Source organism: Paramormyrops kingsleyae, chromosome 19, assembly GCF_048594095.1.
Source record: "Paramormyrops kingsleyae isolate MSU_618 chromosome 19, PKINGS_0.4, whole genome shotgun sequence".
NCBI lineage: Eukaryota > Metazoa > Chordata > Actinopteri > Osteoglossiformes > Mormyridae > Paramormyrops > Paramormyrops kingsleyae.
In genome coordinates, this window is record NC_132815.1 from 8,627,739 (window position 1) to 8,646,072 (window position 18,334).

Below are 18,334 nucleotides of genomic sequence, written 5' to 3' on the forward strand. Positions count from 1 at the left end.
CCCACATAACATGTGGAGAGCATGCAAACTGTGACATTCTCCATATCTCCCTATATACAATTTATTAATATATACTCAGCATTAGAAAGCAAACTTTAACTGGGATTTGGAAGAGATGTACCTAGTCATTGTTCCAAGGCCAATGTATACGTAGGGGATTTTAGAATGACAACTTCTGGGAAAAGGTGCGATGCTCTTGAATGTTTTCGGTACATTTCTGTGCCCGACGCGTCCTCTCTAGGCCCTACCTGCGGTGAAGCAGTGAATTACAGACAAAGCGTAGCTGCACTGTCGGGTTTGTGACGCAGGGGGCAGCAGCGAACAGGTCAAATCCCACAGAAAAAAATATGGACGCGTGGACGCTACTAGTTTACTAGTGTAGTTTGGGGGGATTAATACTGGACGTCGCTCGCTGTTGCTCTACCGTCTTGCCGGAATAATTATTGGTACGTGTTTCCAAATATTCTGTCGTGCGGCGTATTTCACTTGTTTGGTTCGTTTTGCGGGTTTTTATGAGGAAACCCGCGCCTTTCATGGCGAATCTAAGCCCGGGGTTTCGAAACGAGTTATGTCGAAGTGGCAGGCCGCGTCGGCGGTGGACCGGAGCGGGGCTCTATACGCTGAGCCACCGGGTCTGCGAACGTGAACTGCCACTTTCGGCGGAGGTCTTTCGTGCGGAGACTTCGGCTAACGCGACTAGACCAGTCGCTTAATGAAATACGACCGACCGGGATGCAGCCTACCCAGAACGGAGGACCGGCCAGCCTGGAAACGGCTAGCCGGTTGTTAAAACGCTGCCACGGGCAGTATTCCCCCCTTTCGGCGTACATGCTATTCGGATAGACTAGCAGCTCCGCTTTGCGTCTTTTATCAAATTACCGAGTCAACATTTACGGTTGGCGTGGAAAAAAAAATATTTCAGAGCAAGTGTCCGGCTAGCTGCTTAGCAAGGTGCATCATGGTTTGCCCGTGCAGATCTCTAACTAGACGCAAACGCAAGCTAGTGAAACATCACTGCACATGGCATCACAAACTCTTGATTTATCTTGGTAATTTACGTCTGTTTTTTTCCCCAAAAACTGCAGCATATTTGCTTCTCCGATGCATGCCTGCCACATTGTTATGTGCTCGCTTTAAAGTAAATACGCCCTTGTGGAAATTATTGAATTAGGCATGATGAAATCAGCGTGCGTTGAGATGCGGGTTGCTATATAGTGGAAGTATGTGCACATCTTAAACTTCAGAGAAACTTTCATCGCTTGGTTGTGCTAACTAAAACCGTAAGCTGTACAGTGAGTCATGGCACTGACTATGCTGTTCTCGTCAGTGAGGATCCCCATCCCGTTTCTGAAGCGCGGCAGTGATAACGGACAGGACCGATCCGGGCCGGGGATGGCATCTGCTGTCCAGGAAGAGGGCAGGCAGGGTGAAGAGGTCCAGGGCGTGTGTCAGGATCAGACTGGATGCCAGGAGGGGTCACAAAGCCATGTGCATAATGACACAGAGCTGCTGGGGGACAGTGGTTCTGGGGACCCTGGAGGTGTGAAGAATGGAGAAGATGCACCTGACACAGGGCAGGATGAACAGTCCTCTTGTGAGTATTTGTGAGTGATCTACCAGAAAACAGACACCGTAATACACATGTACTGCTTCAGTTGAAGAATCTGAATGGGATTTCCGTGCTTCACTCCTGCACATACAGTGTTACACTGCAGTCACTGCATGTGACAAACAAAACTGTTGAATGTTGAATCTTATGTGAGACAGTAGTTAGTGCCGGTGATCAAAATGAAATCAAAGTCTATTTATCAAATGCAAAAACATTACGGCATAAAGCAGTAGATGCAGGCAATGTAGTGAGAACTCATAGGTAAGTAATAGGAATATGTTTGTAAACAAACAAATACATACCATGGTAAAAGAAAAAATGGAAATGTGCAAATTATCCATTTGTATGTGTTGTGAGGGTGCGTGTAGATCTGACAACTTTTAGTAATTTCTGTGCCCCAAATAGGTCAGACGTTGGACAGCACCCAGTCACTGTCTGAGTCTTCCAACTCTCACACCCCAAATAACCGTGTTCGGAGAAGGGTGGGCCGGCCGCGCAAGCACCCTGAACCTGGGAGGCCGCCCGCCAGTTCCGTGCCCTCTATGCCGCCACCCAGTACGAGTTCAGAGAAGAACGAGGAGCTGACCCCAAAAACCCAGAAGAAGAGAGGGAGGAAGTCGAAAGTGGAGCTGTTAGCCATGGCCCTGGAGAAGGAACGAGAGCGACAGGAGGCCGGCGTACCCACCGAGAACACGCCCGCGGAGGATCTGGAGGTGACTCCGGGCGGCAGACCCAAGAGAAGAGCAGCCACTGTGTAAGGAGAATCCCTGCTCCCTCTGGGACCACATACGTATGTCACAACACAGCATACACCAGAGTGTGCGCTCATCTTACCCACTTATTCAGCTGCATACATGCTACACGAGCACCTAGAGCAGGGCTGCTCATTCCTGGAGATCTTCCACCCTGCAGAGGTTAGCTGTTAATATTACCACACCTGGCTGTGATACTGCGATGCTAGGGAAGGGTCTGATTATCTGTATCAGGTGTGTTAAATTAGGGCTGCATCTAAACTGACCTAGAGGTTAAATAACCTACCAGGTAAACAACACCACTTCTGGCTGTTTACAGATAAGGTTCACTTCTGGGATTTGAACCAGCAACCTTCAATAGTATGATCCATCTGGTGCACTGCTTTGTCAGGAAGTCACGTCCACTGGTTGTATACATTTGTTAAATTTATTTAAAATGTTTGCTTCTTAGAACTGGAAGGATGTGGAAAGAGTAATGGTGAGGAAATATGTGCCTTTTGTCATGGGGATATTCAGACACACTGATGTTCAGTCTGTGATTTTGTAAATGTAGCAGAAGGTTATTTTTTTTGACGAGGTGATAGGTTTAGTGTTTGGATGACGGGGTGTTGAAGTTGGTGAGATGCTTGTTGACCCAGCAGCTCAATGTCAGTGGTGCGTTGCAGGGCCAGGAAATACCTCCAGGCCCTAGTGGAGGAGTTGAGTAGTCACCATGGGAAGTCCGCCCAAACGGAGAGCCAGCCTGATAAGAAGGTCACTGCACGCCCAACCCAGAAGCCTGGCAAGGTCAGGAAGCGGAAGAGGAGAGGCTCGGACCAGGACAGCGATGACGCCACTGCGGACGCCGACTTCATCCCAGAGATTAGGGAGGAGGCAGAGAGTGAAGGGGAACCCAGCGAGGATGACTCCCTTAGCTTGGATGACGAAGACCGTGATGCCCGGCCCAGGGCCCCATACCAGTCCGTGAGTGCTGCCTGGACTAGTGCATATCCAAGTGTGTAAAAACCCACATGTGTGATCAGAAGGTTGCTGGTTCATGCCTCAGAAAAATTCTGTCTTAACGTTCCTCATTGTGCCTCCTACACTGTGAAAACGGACAGTCATGTGATCCAGTAACCATCATAAACACACCAGTAAAGAGGGGACAATGTTACGAAAAAGTCCCAAAGCTGACATTTCATAAACTCATGTTCCTTCAAAGCAGAAGTGGTGTTAATGCCAGACCTACCCAAGTGCATTATGGGATGTTTTGTGTGCATACAGTTTTTCTGTTTAAACCGGTAACTTGAAGCTACTGGAGTCATTTCCTTCCTATGTTGAATCTGTAGCTTCATTTGTTTCCTTAACCACTGTGGACTGTAGAGGGCGTGTTTCGCTTCAGTTCCAGTTGGTCACTATTAGCTTAAGCAGTGAGGCACAGATCAGGATTGTTCCTTCAATACCTGCCATCCCTCTTTCAGCCATAACCATGTCCTCAGCCACTAGGCTGTATCTTCGTATTTTTTTTTTTAACTTGAAAAATTTTGTAAACTTAACTGAACACATTATTTTCCCCAGGTTAAGGGCAAATACCCAGGCTGGGCTGCCAACGGTTTACCCAATAGCATAATGGGCCCGATCTGGTCCTGCACCGCTGCCACCAAGGACTTGTAAGCCCCCGATTTCCTTTTGCCACCATATTATCATTATTCTTCTCTGAATGTCAGGAGTTGTTCAGCACATCAAACAAACACCATAATTGCATGAAGACGTAGAGCCTCTCAAACATATTGTGCATCCCTTGTGATTACGAAGGATGGTGTTGGTACAATTGAATATGGGCCCTCAGCATAGACATTAACCAGGCGTGTCTGTGTGTGTGTGTGTGTCTGTGTTGTCTCCCATACAGCCGTGAGGAGCGTTACTCTTCCTGGGTCTTCCCAGAGTGGATACCGACAGCCAAAGACTGGAACTTCCTGTCAGGCCGGTATGTTTTCAAAATGTTTGGGGGGGGGGGGCTGCGTGCAGAGAGATTGTCTGCTTCTACATCTGCTAAATCAGTATATAAGCCTCTGTGACTGAACACAAGTATGTATAGATCAAAAAATAAATAAATACTGTGCAATATCTCCTCTGAACCACAAGAGGGAGCCAGAGCACTAGCTCTTTGCCACTGTATATTCCTGAATACTGTCTGATATTGTCTAATATCTGACATATTTCAAAAAGAGCGTAATGGAAAAGATTTTAGAATTAATGACTGATTTGATGTGCAGTGAGGCTGAGAAATATTTACCTCAAGAAGAAACATCCCCAGCCTTCAAAATCTCACGGGAAGGCCTCAAAGAAGTACCGGATCTGCACAGAATTCCAAGGTAAGGGACCGTCATGCACGTGCCCTGGGAAGTTGTCAAGCATGCAGTGATGAAGGCATCATCTAAAAAGTGCCAAGTCTGGCACAATAACATTATTACTTGTTCGGCGCATATGTTTAATGGCTCTGAGGATAGTCCCTCCTGCGTCGTCCTGTTAGGTTTGGCTGTCTGCCCGCCCACCCCGAGCGCTGGGACACCGTCTTCTTTGTCGGCGGCCCGGTCTGGTCCATGGAGTGGTGTCCGTGTCCCGACGGCGCGATGGCAGCCAACCAGTATGCCGCCGTCTACTGCAACCGCGGCATGGATGACCGGCACAAAATCATGGGCACATACAGTGAGCCGGCACTGCTGCAGATCTGGGACCTGAGCGCGCTGTCCTACGACACCTGGTATGCATGTAAACCCGTCCCGCACACATAAATCCACGCAAATAAACCGCACTCGGTCGCATCGGTTTACTGATCACAGCTCTGCTCCCTCGTTCCCAGCCCCGCGGCTCCAGCCCGCCTGGCCTACGCTCTGGCGCTGGAGGACGGCTGCATAAGGGACATGAAATGGTGCCCCAGTGGAGCGTGGGAACTGCCCAGCACATCCAGAAAGGTACGCCCCCCATCAGAGAAATGGTGCGGCAGCGTCAGCAGGCTACGCCGGCCCCTTCCACCGTCCGTCTCCTCTCTCCACCCTGAACCTCTCGCCTGGTCTCTCTTCCCGCCCAGAGTCCCCTAATGCCACGGCTGGGTCTGCTGGCCGCGGCCTTTTCCAGCGCCAAGATCGCCATCTACAGCCTGCCCCACCCGGATGCCTTGCTGGCCTACAGGAAGACACAGAATAAAGGTGGGGGGGGGGCGGGTGCATCATGTTCATTTTAAGAATGAAAGAGCAAAATGCAGGTCAGCTGACTGCTGGTTTGTTTTTGAGCAGTTTGTTACTGCAGTATGCCCATAATGACCCTAATATAAACAACATCGCAATTTGCCCCATCTAATCAAAGAATAATCAGAATACAGTGTGTATCTGCCTGTAGCTGTCTTCCTGTATCTGTCTAGTAGATTATTATCTGTATCAGGTTATATGATTAGTCGGTTTTACCCTTAATTCAATTAGATCTTGACCACCAAACATTTCCATCTGTATTTTAATCATGTCTCGCCTGTTAGACATGTGCCTGAATTCGAGGCATTCTGGGAAAGGTAAGCAGAATAATATGCTTTTAGGAAATGGGATCTGCTGTGCTCTGTCAGCAGTATGTTAATGTGTGAAAATGAAATACTGTCAAAGATTTAACCGCAGTGTGCTGTGCTGTCAGCAGGGGGCGACATCCCCTCATCTTAAGACGTCCAGTGTTGTCTGCATTGTTGAATTAGCACTCATTAGTTAATGCTGCATGGAATTGATTGAAAGTTAATTATAATTCGGCCTGCATTCAACGGGGATTCAGAAGTTGTCAGACATCCTGAAAGCTTTATGGTGTGCATAATGTGTGTGTTTTATTGCAACAAAATGAAAAAAAATGTGCATACGTCAAATTTGTCTTTGGTAAGGGAAGGCAGCTACCATGTTTTTCAGAGGGTGTGTCTGTAAGAGGGTAGTGGTCTCAGTTTTCGTCTAGACGTGGCATTGACTTAGAGCCTTGCTGCTTGTAGATTTTTGCAGAGTAAATGACTGCTCTTTACCGCACTTCAAACACAGGTGCAAGTGCTTCCATGACAGCGGCCCAGATAGTTCGGGTGTGTGTGTGTGTGTGTGTGTGTGCGTGTGCGTGTGCGTGTGCGCGTGTGCAGCTTTCCCATTGGGGAGAATGTTACATGACAATGGGGCTCAATGAGCTTGGGTACAAAGCGAGGACCCTCTGTGACTTCAGGCCAGCCAGAAAGACGCGGATGCGGGTTTGTGTGTCCGCCTGGTGCAACATTCATCAAAGTCGTGCTGGAGCCGGCCTTGGTCCAGGAGATAAGGGGGCCCGTCTGGGGTTAATTAATGGCGAGGTGCCGCTCTTCACCAGCCGGCCTTTTCCCAACCCTGGGCATTGTTCCATTTCCCCCTCCCTTTAAGCGTAATTAAGCTCCCTGTCAGGGCCATTACAGCACGCCCAGGCAGCCCGATCTAAAGACAAGGCTTAGTGCTGGGAAACGCCTCGCCTTGTAATCCACGACAGACACCTCTTTATGTGTGTTTTTTTTCTGTCTGAACTGTGCTGTCATCCCCATTAATCCACAAAGGTGAAGTGTTGCTCACTGTAGGAAGTTTGTGTGTGTGTGTGTGTGTGTGTGTGTGTGTGTGTGTGTGTGTGTGTGTATTTTAATGGTTCACTAACTGTAGCTGTAGCCTTTATACTGCCTCTGGCTGATTCTTTTAAAAACAATTTTTTGTGTTATAATTCGTTGTTGTTCAATGACCTCTGCTGGCTGTTTTGGTGATTTGTGATTTTGTTTGTTTTTTTATGGGAAGCAGTGAGTGGTTTTCTTACCTGATAAAAGGTCATGGTGGTCTATTTCAGGGTGTGTGTGGGAGGGGCTGTTTCACACGTCTACCTGCCAGCAGAGATATGACCTGAATGGCCACACACGGGGCGGGGGGTGGGTTTCATGTTTGGGGTCTATTTTAACACCGTCTGGAATACAGTCTGAGTGCTTCGCTGTACAGCACCGACTGGCCTGAGCACATCCAGCCAAGCGGGAAATTAGCTCGGTGTTTTTAAGGGGAACTGGTCTGTCTTGATACAACCCTTTGTGTCCTGAGCTGGAATTTCTCACCCTCTGCGAGGAAGGGGTTAACCCGGCCAGGGTCCGACCTTCGCGGCTTGCTGGCTTCAGAGTGTTCAGCTCAGATAATTAAAAATAGCTTTTTTGTGTGTATGTGTGTCTGTAAAAATCATGGGGGGGGGGTTTATGCTTCTTGCTCAATGGAGATAATTTACTGGCTCGTTCCCATCAGACAAGGATCTATAATTGAAATGCCAAAAAGATGCATCGCTACGTGGTTGTTAGTGTTTGAAGCCATGAATTTCGGCCTGCTACCTGGCACCCTGTCCTCCCGGGGCTGTCAATCAGGAGAGGCTTAGTGAGCCATGTCAAAGGGACTTGAGGCCTGCGGTCACAGGCCGGGAGGAGAGTAGAGAGAGGGAGCAGGTTTGGTGAGGCCGCCGTCCACCAAGGGGGAGCTGGGGGTCACAGGAGCTATTTATGGGATCCTATCTACCTGACACCAGGAGTGACGGTTCAAGTCCCAGGGCAGACATGCTGTTTCATTCATTAGTTGAGCCATGTAACCAGACAAGAGCAGTCACCCCCCCCCCTTCCCAAAAATCATGTCTGGCAGCTGGCATTCTGAAGAACTGAATCGCTTTAGTAGGAAAAAATGCAAATGGATGATATGTACAAGTGGAGAAATGAAGCTGTAGGTATAACGTGTTTCTCTGTGCTCTCCCAGCCGCATGCATGCATCACAGCAGGTGCCTGCGATTTGTGTGGTTTTGCTGGATAGAAGCTGGTAGTAAGACCTGAAAGGCACCATCTAGTGGAAGTCATTCCTGTGAGTCTCTGTATTTTCTCTTCCTATTTGCGGTGCTGATTCTGCGCCGGCAGTCCGATCAGCGGCCGGTATTGAGAGCGTGGTCTTCAAAGGGATAAATCTGGAGCCGCCTGCCCTGTCATTAAGTGCTGCCCCTTGTGGCCGCATCCATAACGCCGGCCACAGAATCACCGATGGCCGCTCAGTCTCCCGTAAACCTGACTTTGTTAAAGGAGCGTCTGTAGCTGGGGTTAGGAGAGTCGCAATACTCCTCGCCGAATCATGGCATGCCATTCAGTTGTCATCTGACGCACACCACTGTAAATGGTGTGTGTGTGTGTGTGTGTGTGTGTGTCTTTCTTTCCTGTCTGCACTGTGTGTATGAGTGAGTGCTTTTCTTTGGTGTGCGTGTCTGTGTATCTGCATGCCTGTCTGCACTGTGTGTATGAGTGAGTGCTTTTCTTTGGTGTGCGTGTCTGTTTATCTGCATGCCTGTCTGCACTGTGTGTATTAGTGAGTGCTTTTCTTTGGTGTGCGTGTCTGTGTATCTGCATGCCTGTCTGCACTGTGTGTATGAGTGAGTGCTTTTCTTTGGTGTGCGTGTCTGTGTATCTGCATGCCTGTCTGCACTGTGTGTATTAGTGAGTGCTTTTCTTTGGTGTGCGTGTCTGTGTATCTGCATGCCTGTCTGCACTGTGTGTATTAGTGAGTGCTTTTCTTTGGTGTGCGTGTCTGTGTATCTGCATGCCTGTCTGCAGTGTCTGTACACATCTGTGGTGTCTTTGTGTCAACAACTAAGTACCTGTAGTGTCTCTGTATCTATACACACGTGCCTGTAGTCTGCGTACATATGTCTGGGTGTCTCTGATGATGCATATATGTGTTGACGTGTGTGCTGTGTACACAGTGCACCACCCTAAAAGGTGCTAGCCGCTCTCTGTTGACGTAAAATCGAACCTGGGTCTCTCTGTGTTCCCACAGGTGCAGTCGACACCGAGCAGCACATATACCAGGTGAGTCAGTGCTGCATGAAACTTAACAACCTGGATTATACCCTGTGCACTGATCTGAGAGCTGATCCGCGGAGACCCAGCCCGCTGCTGGACTTCATTTTGCCAATAGCGTCAGATGATCTCCTTGCAGATTTTCCACGGAAACTCATTTTAAAGTGAGAAACCTCAGCAGAGCCGTGGTTAGAGCAGGAGACTCGGCCACGGCGAAAGCGAGACTGAAGCACCGCGGCGTCTCCTAACCCGCAGGTCCACAGTGTGGCCGTGCTGAAGCTGGGCTCCATACAGGCCGACCATGACGGCCGCAGCGGACAGTGCCTGTGCCTGGACTGGCTTCCTGTCGACCCTCACAACATCCTGGCCGCAGGCTTCTATGACGGTATCTGTCCTGTAGCGGCATCAGGCACCACATTCTACATTTATTCAAAGTGACCCACAGCTGATAACAGGAGTAACCAGTCCTTGGAGCAGTTGGAGGTTAAGGGCTTCGCCCGACGATGATGTCACTCTGTCAGCCATGTTATTGAACTGGTAACCTCCTCATCACAGGCACAGTGTCTTACTCTGCTGATCCACACACCTTCTGCTGATGTGCTGGATGACCTACAGCACGAGCTCCTTACTTTAGTGACACTCATATAATCATGTATCTCAATAAGGTGTAAGGTCATGTGAAAGGTGGTGATATTAAACTTTTAGAGTGTAAAATTCATCCATCTTTCGTAAATGCTTGTCGAGTGAGTCGGCAGCCTATCCCAGGAAGCACTGGGCCTAAGGCAGGGGACACCCCGCATGGGGGGGCAGGTCCATTGCTGAACACACAGTCACACACAACATGGTCAATTTAGACATGTCAGTCCACTTAAACGTTATGTTGTAGGAATGAAACCCCACACCAAGCCCACAAACCCGCAATGCTGCCCACTGAGCCACCGCACAGCCTTCTGGGAAATGCAGTCCGTTAGTATTGATATGACTCTCCCCCCAGTATATTTACCTGAATAATGCAGCATAGAGCACAAAGGTGGGCTACAGCCCAGCTAGGATGCTGGTCCATAACAGCAGTGTTTCTTAAACCGGTACTTGGGGACCTCCAGACGGCCCACATTTTTGTTCCCTCCCACTGGGGGTCCGTGTGGACTGGTTTGAGCAACACTGTGGGCAATTTAGAGAACAACAATTAGCCTGCATGTCTGCACATTGTGGGAGGAAATCAATGTGACTGAAAAAATCACACACACCCTAAGCACAGATCAGAGACAAGATTCAAACCCTCAACCCTCAAGCTTACAGGCAGCAGTGCTACACGTTGAGCCACACCAATCTTATGCGATATTAGGTTGTGTTACACCCTGTTTTCCGTCCTACTGAAGGCACGGTGGCACTATGGAACCTGAACACCAAATCGGTGCTGCAGCGGGTGCGATCTCCCAACGGCCGCGTGGTCACCTACCCGTACCACTGCTTCCTAGCTCACGACAGCATTGTCCGTGTCCTGTGCTGGTGCAGGGCCTCCGGGTAAGTGTGACCTGCATGACCGTGTTGGGAAAGAGGGAGAGATCCGCATTCGAGAGGCTGCTTTCAAGGTTCGATTTGGACTGGGGATTAGGTTACCATTAGGGTTAGGCTCAGAACTGGAACGTGGGAGAGAATTAGGATTGAAGTTTGGATAAGGAATGATATTTGGGTTGTCGTCGGAGTAAGGGTTAGGGTTAATGGTTGTTGCTGTGATCAGTTTTGGCTTCAGGTTAAAGAACCACAAACTCACTTTCTCATCACTTTCAACAGCAATTCCAGCACAAATGAAAGTGCACATATTACCAGAGACCTTTGGCATCCTTCCCAGACCCTTTTATTTTCTTATTTCTGTTTGTTTTCTTTTCTGTGTATTACTGTTCCCCCACCAGAAGGTGTGGGGGGGGGGGGGTCAGACCCTATATCACCCTGGTGATGCCCAGCGGGTGCCTTCACTGCTCCCCCCGCCTCCTCTGAAATGACTCGTTATCTCCAGGCCGCCGGAGCTCCGCCATTAACGCCTCACGTCCAGTATCCAGCCTTCGGCGGGGTACACCCACATTTCTAACAGACGCACCCAAAGCCAGTTGCTAGGGTACAGATGCAGTACCGTGAGGGGGGGGGGTGATCAGCCTGGGAGGAGGGTTGGCAGATGGCTAAGTTTCAGGAGCAGAAGATGGGAACGGACACCTTTCCAACATCAGCAGATTCTGTCATGAAATTTGTGTAAATGCTTTTGGGTGGGGAGGGAGTGTAGATTATGTTTATATTAAATTGTGGGCACCAAATGTTCCCCACAATGTAATAAAAACCTGTCATTTTGACGTTGTGGGGACCACTTTTCAGGTTTTAATGCAGATTCTTAAAAAATATGGAGTGGTCCCCTAATTTTTTTCCAGAGCTCTCTGACTCTCTGTCTCTCTCATTTATATAAAAGAAAAATAAATGAAATGGGGTATCGATGATGTAGAGCAGGGGTCGGCAACCCTAGGCATGCGTACCACAACTGGCACGCAGAGGAATTTCGGGTGGCACGCTGACGATGATCGCAATACAGACCTGCACTCCCGCGGGACCCAACGCACCGAGTGCGGCGCGGGACAAGATTTGATGGGTGAATGCGGGTGCGGGCGGTAAGGTCCTCATGTATGTGCGGGTTGCGGGAGAACAGAATTAATCGCGGGACTCCCGCAAAATGGAATTATCTTAAAATTAATTTATTAAAAACAAATACTCTATTATTTATCTACTGCACAAAAGCAACAAGAATGACTAAATTAAAGGCTAACGCTCTGAAGCAGTATTAGGCCAAATGCTTTTCTGTTTGACCACTTGAGAAACCAACGTTTATTATTATTTTGTTTCATTGCAATATTATTAGCCTATTTCTAACTGTTCTGAGTGTATTTCTATGTTCTGAAAAGCTCCTCGTTCGTGTCCATGTTCATCATTCCATTTAATTAAACTCAAATAAAACGAAACATATTTGTTTATTTTCCGTTTCTTTTTTATATATACTCAAAAGGGAAGCAAGTGAAACAAATAACAGAGTAGCGGGAAGAAGCGGTAAAAATAAAATTACTTATGTTTACCTGCGGGATTTTGTGGGCGGGAGCGGGACAAAACTTGAATACTGCGGGAGCGGGAGAAAATAATATATATTTTTTTGCGGGAGCGGGACAGAATCTTGCGGGAGCGGACTGGAGCGGGACTGAAAAATTCGTCTCGCGCAGGTCTCTAGATCACAACCCTAATTATTAAACACATTAAAATTTTTCAGACGTCTTCTATGATGTTCAAATGTCATTGGCTGTTGCTTGGCGCGCCTGCTGCTTTGGTTTCACTACTCGATGGTAGCCCCCTCCCCCCCCCCCCTGTCGTTAACATGGCACGCAGACTAACAAGAAAATATATAATTGGCACTCCATGTCAAAAAGGTTGCCGACCCCTGATGTAGAGAGTTGTGGGGGACAAGCTGTTTCTCTGCCTGCTGGTGTCTGTAGTGGAGGCCTCTGTACTTCCTTCCAAAGCTATGGCACAGAGATGTTCTCTTTGTTTTTGGGTCCATCCCAGTGGCTGCGTGTTGGTCACATGACGCCTAGATGCAGTGTCTCTCCCCAAACAACTCCTGCATTATGTCTGTATGCCCCCCCCTCCTGCACGTGCGAGCGGCAGCCGGGTCGGACCCTCCATCCGGGGTCACGGCTGCCACGTCCTCCCTGTCTCCCGCAGCGACCTCCTGGTGACGGCCGGCGAGGACAGGAAGCTGAAGCTGTGGGACCTCAGGAAGACGTACGAGCCGGCCAACACCTTCAGGCGCTACCTGTCCACCGAGGTCTGCTGGCCGCTGCACTACTCCGGCGTGTGGGTGGCAGAAGAGAGCTGCTACGCCACGTAAGTTGGTTCTCATAAGGCGCCCTTCACCGCGTCCTGTACGTATCCGTGTACGAGTAGCCAGGAATCAACAGAGGACAGCAGAAAAGGCTCTGGGGGTCCATGCCCTTCCAGAACATACTAACCACATGAGTCCAAACAGATGTCCAAAGTGTCAGGAGGCAAAGCCGTGCCCATTACCATGGTATCTGCCTATTGACCAAACTTCAATAAAAAAAATGTTTGGTAAGATGGTTTTGTGCATTTTAAGTGATTTTGGCCTCATTTCTAGGTACGGACAGCATGGAATCCATTACATCGATTCAGGATACTTGGGGTTCAAGCCATTTTTTGTGGCCCCCAGGAAAGGAACAGTCTGGGTAAGTCATGAACATCCATATATCCATCCATACATCCTACGTCCTTTTGCAGTACAGCCTCTCCTGGAGCTTTTTCCAGACCACACAGGATGCAGGATGGGCTGCTCCCTCCCAACTACAAGTCACTTAGAGCCCAGACCATATATTTCACACAGCATTACAATCTTTGCTCATGTGGTTAAATGTCTCAGTGTCAGTGTCACGGTCTGAATGACGCAGCATGACACCTCCCACCCCCCTTGGTGTGTTTCAGAGCATGTCTTACTCCGACTGGCTCAACACCTGTGTGCTGAGCGACAGCACCGGCGAGATGATCGTGGTCCTGCTGCCCGACACGTCCTTGAACCCGGCCAACCTGAAGCGCACCTCCGACCGGCGATTTGTGCGTGACGTAGCCGCGAGACATGGGGTCCATGCTACCCGACCGCTGTCTGCTGCGGGTCCCCCGCTTACCTCTTTGTCTCTCCCGGGCAGCCAGTACACAGGGCAGAGTTGGTCCCGTTCGGCTCTGAGAAGGAAGACGCGGAAGCGAGGGAGGAAGGGAATGGTGATGCCAGTAACGGGCCAATCAGGGAGCCGCAGACCTACGGGGAGCTCGTCAAGAAGTACTGCCTCCATTTCCACGATATGGACCTGGTGAGTGTCGCTGTCTCGGCCACAGAGGGCTTCTGTAATCCACGTATGGCCGCTTGTCACACACCATTACACATGGCCGGCGAGTTGCAGAGGGACCATGGATATATGAGGTTCATTACTCTGCGGACACACCTGAGCGAGCCGTCAGTGTCCGCTGATTGGGGGAGGGGCGGGGTTACTGCCAGAGGTACCGCCTCTCATCATCCGGGCGGCTAGCAGCTAGTGAGGGCTCGTCCCTGGGGTAGATTAACAGCTGCATCCCTCATTAATTAATCTTCCCGCCCACCACCACCCCCCCTCCCCCCGACCATCTGTTCCCATGTGTTCTACCAAAGTAGAACCACTACTGACAGAAACACCCCCCCCCCCCCACACCAATCAGCACCCTGTAGTAGCCCATCACCCAGGACACCATGTCTGGTGACGACTCCGATATCGAGCACCGTAGAGGTGGGCTGGTGAACAGAGAGCGCCAGGCGTGTGTCTTGGTTAAATGATTCCCGCCTCCCCCTGAGTCGTACTGGAAGCGAAACGGAGCAGCTGCTCGAGTGAGGGAGCCAGATTTACCGCCACGCCGTGAGCTGCCGACCGGCCGCCCCAGCGGCAGAACGTAGCCTTCGGGCTGTCGAGGGATCCTGACATTTCGGCCCCTGTCCCTTACCAGAGGACCTTCAAAAACGCGCAGCAGAGGCCATCAGTCAAGCGCATGCTGGCCACAGAGACGAAGGGCCCTATGTCCTTGGACAAGATGCCGCTGGAATCCCTGCACAAGGTCAGTTTACATTCCCCTCTGCACAGGGAGAACAGTCTGTATCCCTCAACACAGTCAAAGTACCGGCATGGCCCTCTGCATAGAACGCTGCATAGTAACGCCACAGTTATTTATTGAATTTATATTATTATTTTATTATTATGCTATTTTACCTTATCTTTTGTCTTGCACTGTCTCGCCTTATTGCACTGCTGTTTGTTCCGCATTGCACTTTTTTTGTTCTGTTGTTTGTGGTTTGTGCATCTGTCCCCTCCCCTGCAACTCAGGTACAAGAATTTCACTGTGTCCCTGGGACACAAACCTGAGATGAAATCCCATTTGGACATTAATTCAACACGATGCTGGGAGAACAGAACAGTACTAGTAACAGTAGTAGCTGACCTGTCTTCTAGCTCGCATCTCCTGCTATTCATTCTTTTATTTTATTTTATTTTGTAATCTATCAGGGGATGAATGGGCTTCAGTTCCCCTCGGGAATCGGGTATCTTTCTCCCCTGGAGTGAACAGGCAGTCATTGGCCACCTTGGTCATAGAGGTTTTCCATCTGTCCTCCATAATGGCCCGGATCTCTGATAGCCGGCGATGAAGACAGATAAAGAGTAATGGAGCGTAAAATGAAGAAACGTCACCGCGGGTCATACCGGTGAAAACGTGGGGATGGAAGACTGCGCGGAGGGGAAGAGAGAAGCAGGCTCCTTTCTCTTTTCTTCCTCCTATCATCCCCATTTATGGACATGGAGATCCAGGACCGATTATGCCTGCCTCTTCTCTTCATTAGGCATATTTTGCCCTTGAGTCCTGTAATAGTTCATTAGAATTGATTGCAATCTTGATTTAAAAAAAAAAAAAATTTAAGAGAAAAATAAATTAATTTATCCTGAACCTCTAAGAGATGATCATGGCTGTGTGGAGGGAGATGCTGAGCTGACACTTACGTCTGTAACAAGTACGTCGTCCTACGGTACAACAGGACTGCGCCTCCTGGGATGCTGTGGGATGAGTTCATGACTTTTCTTCTTTCTCTGCCCTGCCGCCACAGGTACGGCTAAACCCCAACCTCAGCGCACAGAGCTGGGTGCTGTCGGCCGGACACGCGGGCCTGGTACGCGCCCACTGCCTGCGCGCCATGCACAGCCCCATCGTCCATAAGATGGCGCAAGAGAGCCAAGCGCAGTTCGCTGCCATGTTTGTGTCCCAGGGAGCCGCGGCCGACGAGAGCGTCGCCACAGCTGTCCGGCACAGCACTGAGACTGTGGTGGAGCTGTTGTGATGTCACGGTAGCCTTGCCCCGCCCCCTCAGACTTTAAAAGACCTGGCAGGAACAGTGCAGATCACAGGAGCTCACCTTCACTGGTCTCCCTGGCTGTTTTTGTATTCGGCAGTCCAGCTTTAGTTTTTATACAGATTTAAATTATTATAAGTGGGGGGCAAAAACACTATTTTGATAAAGCTCTGAATTTTTTTTAAATGCATAATATATATTTTAGCATAAACTTGTTGTTGATTTGTTGATGTAACAGTTCCGGACACATGAAGCTTCACTGAATACCAAAAGTATTTTGTGTTGCATTCATCCTGAAGGCTGACCCATTCACTCCCAGTCTAAATTAAACTGTATCTTTTTTAACTTACACCTGGGTTTAGTTCTGTTGTATTTTTTTTCCTTCCCACTGACTAGTTGTATATGAGCAAAATGACCTTTTATGTAGAACTAGCTTTTTGTATATTTGTCGAAGTATGGCAGGAATAACAGCGAGCACCATTAAGGTCTTTCTAATGTGTGCGCTGTGTGTGTGTGTGTGGGGGGGGGGGGGCCTTCTGTAGTTTTTTTGGGTCTTCACCATTTAAGGACTGGCCGTGAGCGTGACACAGCACACGGCCAGTAAAGCCACTATAAAGTCCCAGCAGTGAAGCATCCATCCTGTCACGCCTTCCAGCATTTCCAGGTGCACCAGGCCCCCGGTCACCAGTCTCCATAAGATTTATGCCTGCAATGCTGATCGACCAGTCTTACCTTAAACTGTTTCAGGAATCTCTACCCCTAATTTTTATTTAACCCTTTGCGCTAAGGTTTGTTAATCCACAGCTACATCAGTTGATGACACTTTAACTGAGGGGACAGGAATAACTTAGTAACTCAATTACTATTCAAGTACTAATCATGAGTAAATATGAGGTACATGAATCATGAGTAACTGCGTGAAATACATCAACCGTTACGTTTCATTAGTGATGAATGAACATGGAATCAGTACAAAACTAACACTTAATTTCTGGTTAATATATTAAGAAAGTACTACTGCATAATTAGTGCCCCCTCAGGTAAAGTGTCACCCATCAGTTTATACACTTAAGTGCCCTTTACCAGTCATATGATGTGATCCAGTGTCTTAACCACTGAACTGCCCAGGTTACTTGACTATTTTAGTACAGGGGTAGTATAAGTGACAATAATTATTATATAATAGTACATTATTATGATTTGCTCATGCCCTAGTACTAGCCTGTGATTATTTTCTGTGGAGGCTAAATCAGAGCTTCGCCATGTCAATGGGCCATTTTTAAATAATTATTTTCATTTCCCATGAAAATCTTAATTCCCAACAACATGCTGACATTAATTGGAGTTACCAAATTGCCCATAGGTGTGCATGTGTGGTTGAATGGTGTGTGAGTGTGCACTGCAATGGGTTGGTGCCCCATCCTGGGTTGTTCCCTGCCTTGCGCACTGCAATGGGTTGGTGCCCCATCCTGGGTTGTTCCCTGCCTTGCGCACTGCAATGGGTTGGTGCCCCATCCTGGGTTGTTCCCTGCCTTGCGCACTGCAATGGGTTGGTGCCCCATCCTGGGTTGTTCCCTGCCTTGCGCACTGCAATGGGTTGGTGACCCATCCTGGGTTGTTCCCTGCCTTGCGCACTGCAATGGGTTGGTGACCCATCCTGGGTTGTTCCCTGCCTTGTGCACTGCAATGGGTTGGTGACCCATCCTGGGTTGTTCCTTGCCTTGCGCCCATACCTTCCAGGACCCTGGATGAAAGCTACAATGGACTTGTTAGGTTTTACTTTCCAGGAAATACATGCAGAAATCAATAGAACCAGAGCATTTTCATGCTAAATTTAACCTAAATATTTATAAATTCTTCGAAAATTTTATTTGCAAAAAACTGTACATCTTTATAGATTTGAACATTTAAACATTGAAAATTATTATTATTTTAATAATCAGATGAGCCAGTAAAATATGTCTGCTGGGCAAGTTTTGCCCAGGTCTGCCCTAGTGTCTGCTGAATGCATATTGCTATCGGAGGTATTACAGATGAGGTTAGGAATATGAGACCTTGTTAATGTTATTCCAGTGGTCTTCGGTAGATGATGAAGGAAGAGAATGTTCTTCGTTACCTTCACAGCCACTGCAATGCCAAAT

General features: G+C 48.7%; 1 protein-coding gene across 1 annotated transcript; it reads left to right on the forward strand.

The window, feature by feature from the left end:
* Nucleotides 1-299: 299 nt before the first annotated feature.
* gtf3c2 (general transcription factor IIIC, polypeptide 2, beta) lies at nt 300-16,544 on the forward strand. The gene is made up of 19 exons (XM_023831545.2): nt 300-446; nt 1,328-1,594; nt 2,015-2,363; nt 3,027-3,324; nt 3,919-4,010; nt 4,250-4,327; nt 4,617-4,715; nt 4,874-5,104; nt 5,204-5,315; nt 5,432-5,549; nt 9,207-9,238; nt 9,485-9,614; nt 10,609-10,753; nt 12,983-13,144; nt 13,416-13,503; nt 13,757-13,885; nt 13,978-14,139; nt 14,804-14,911; nt 15,951-16,544. The coding sequence occupies exons 2-19, from the start codon at nt 1,393-1,395 to the stop codon at nt 16,179-16,181; spliced, it is 2,766 nt and encodes a 921-aa protein (XP_023687313.2). The 5' UTR covers nt 300-446; nt 1,328-1,392; the 3' UTR covers nt 16,182-16,544.
* The last annotated feature ends 1,790 nt before the right edge of the window (nt 16,545-18,334 follow it).

Excerpts from the sequence above, each read along its gene's own strand:
- gtf3c2 (XM_023831545.2), top strand. The coding sequence starts at position 1,393 with ATGGCATCTGCTGTCCAGGAAGAGGGCAGGCAGGGTGAAGAGGTCCAG. Across the intron at positions 3,325-3,918 it reads CCAGGGCCCCATACCAGTCC|GTTAAGGGCAAATACCCAGG; the intron begins GTGAGTGCTGCC and ends TATTTTCCCCAG. Across the intron at positions 13,504-13,756 it reads CCAGGAAAGGAACAGTCTGG|AGCATGTCTTACTCCGACTG; the intron begins GTAAGTCATGAA and ends GGTGTGTTTCAG.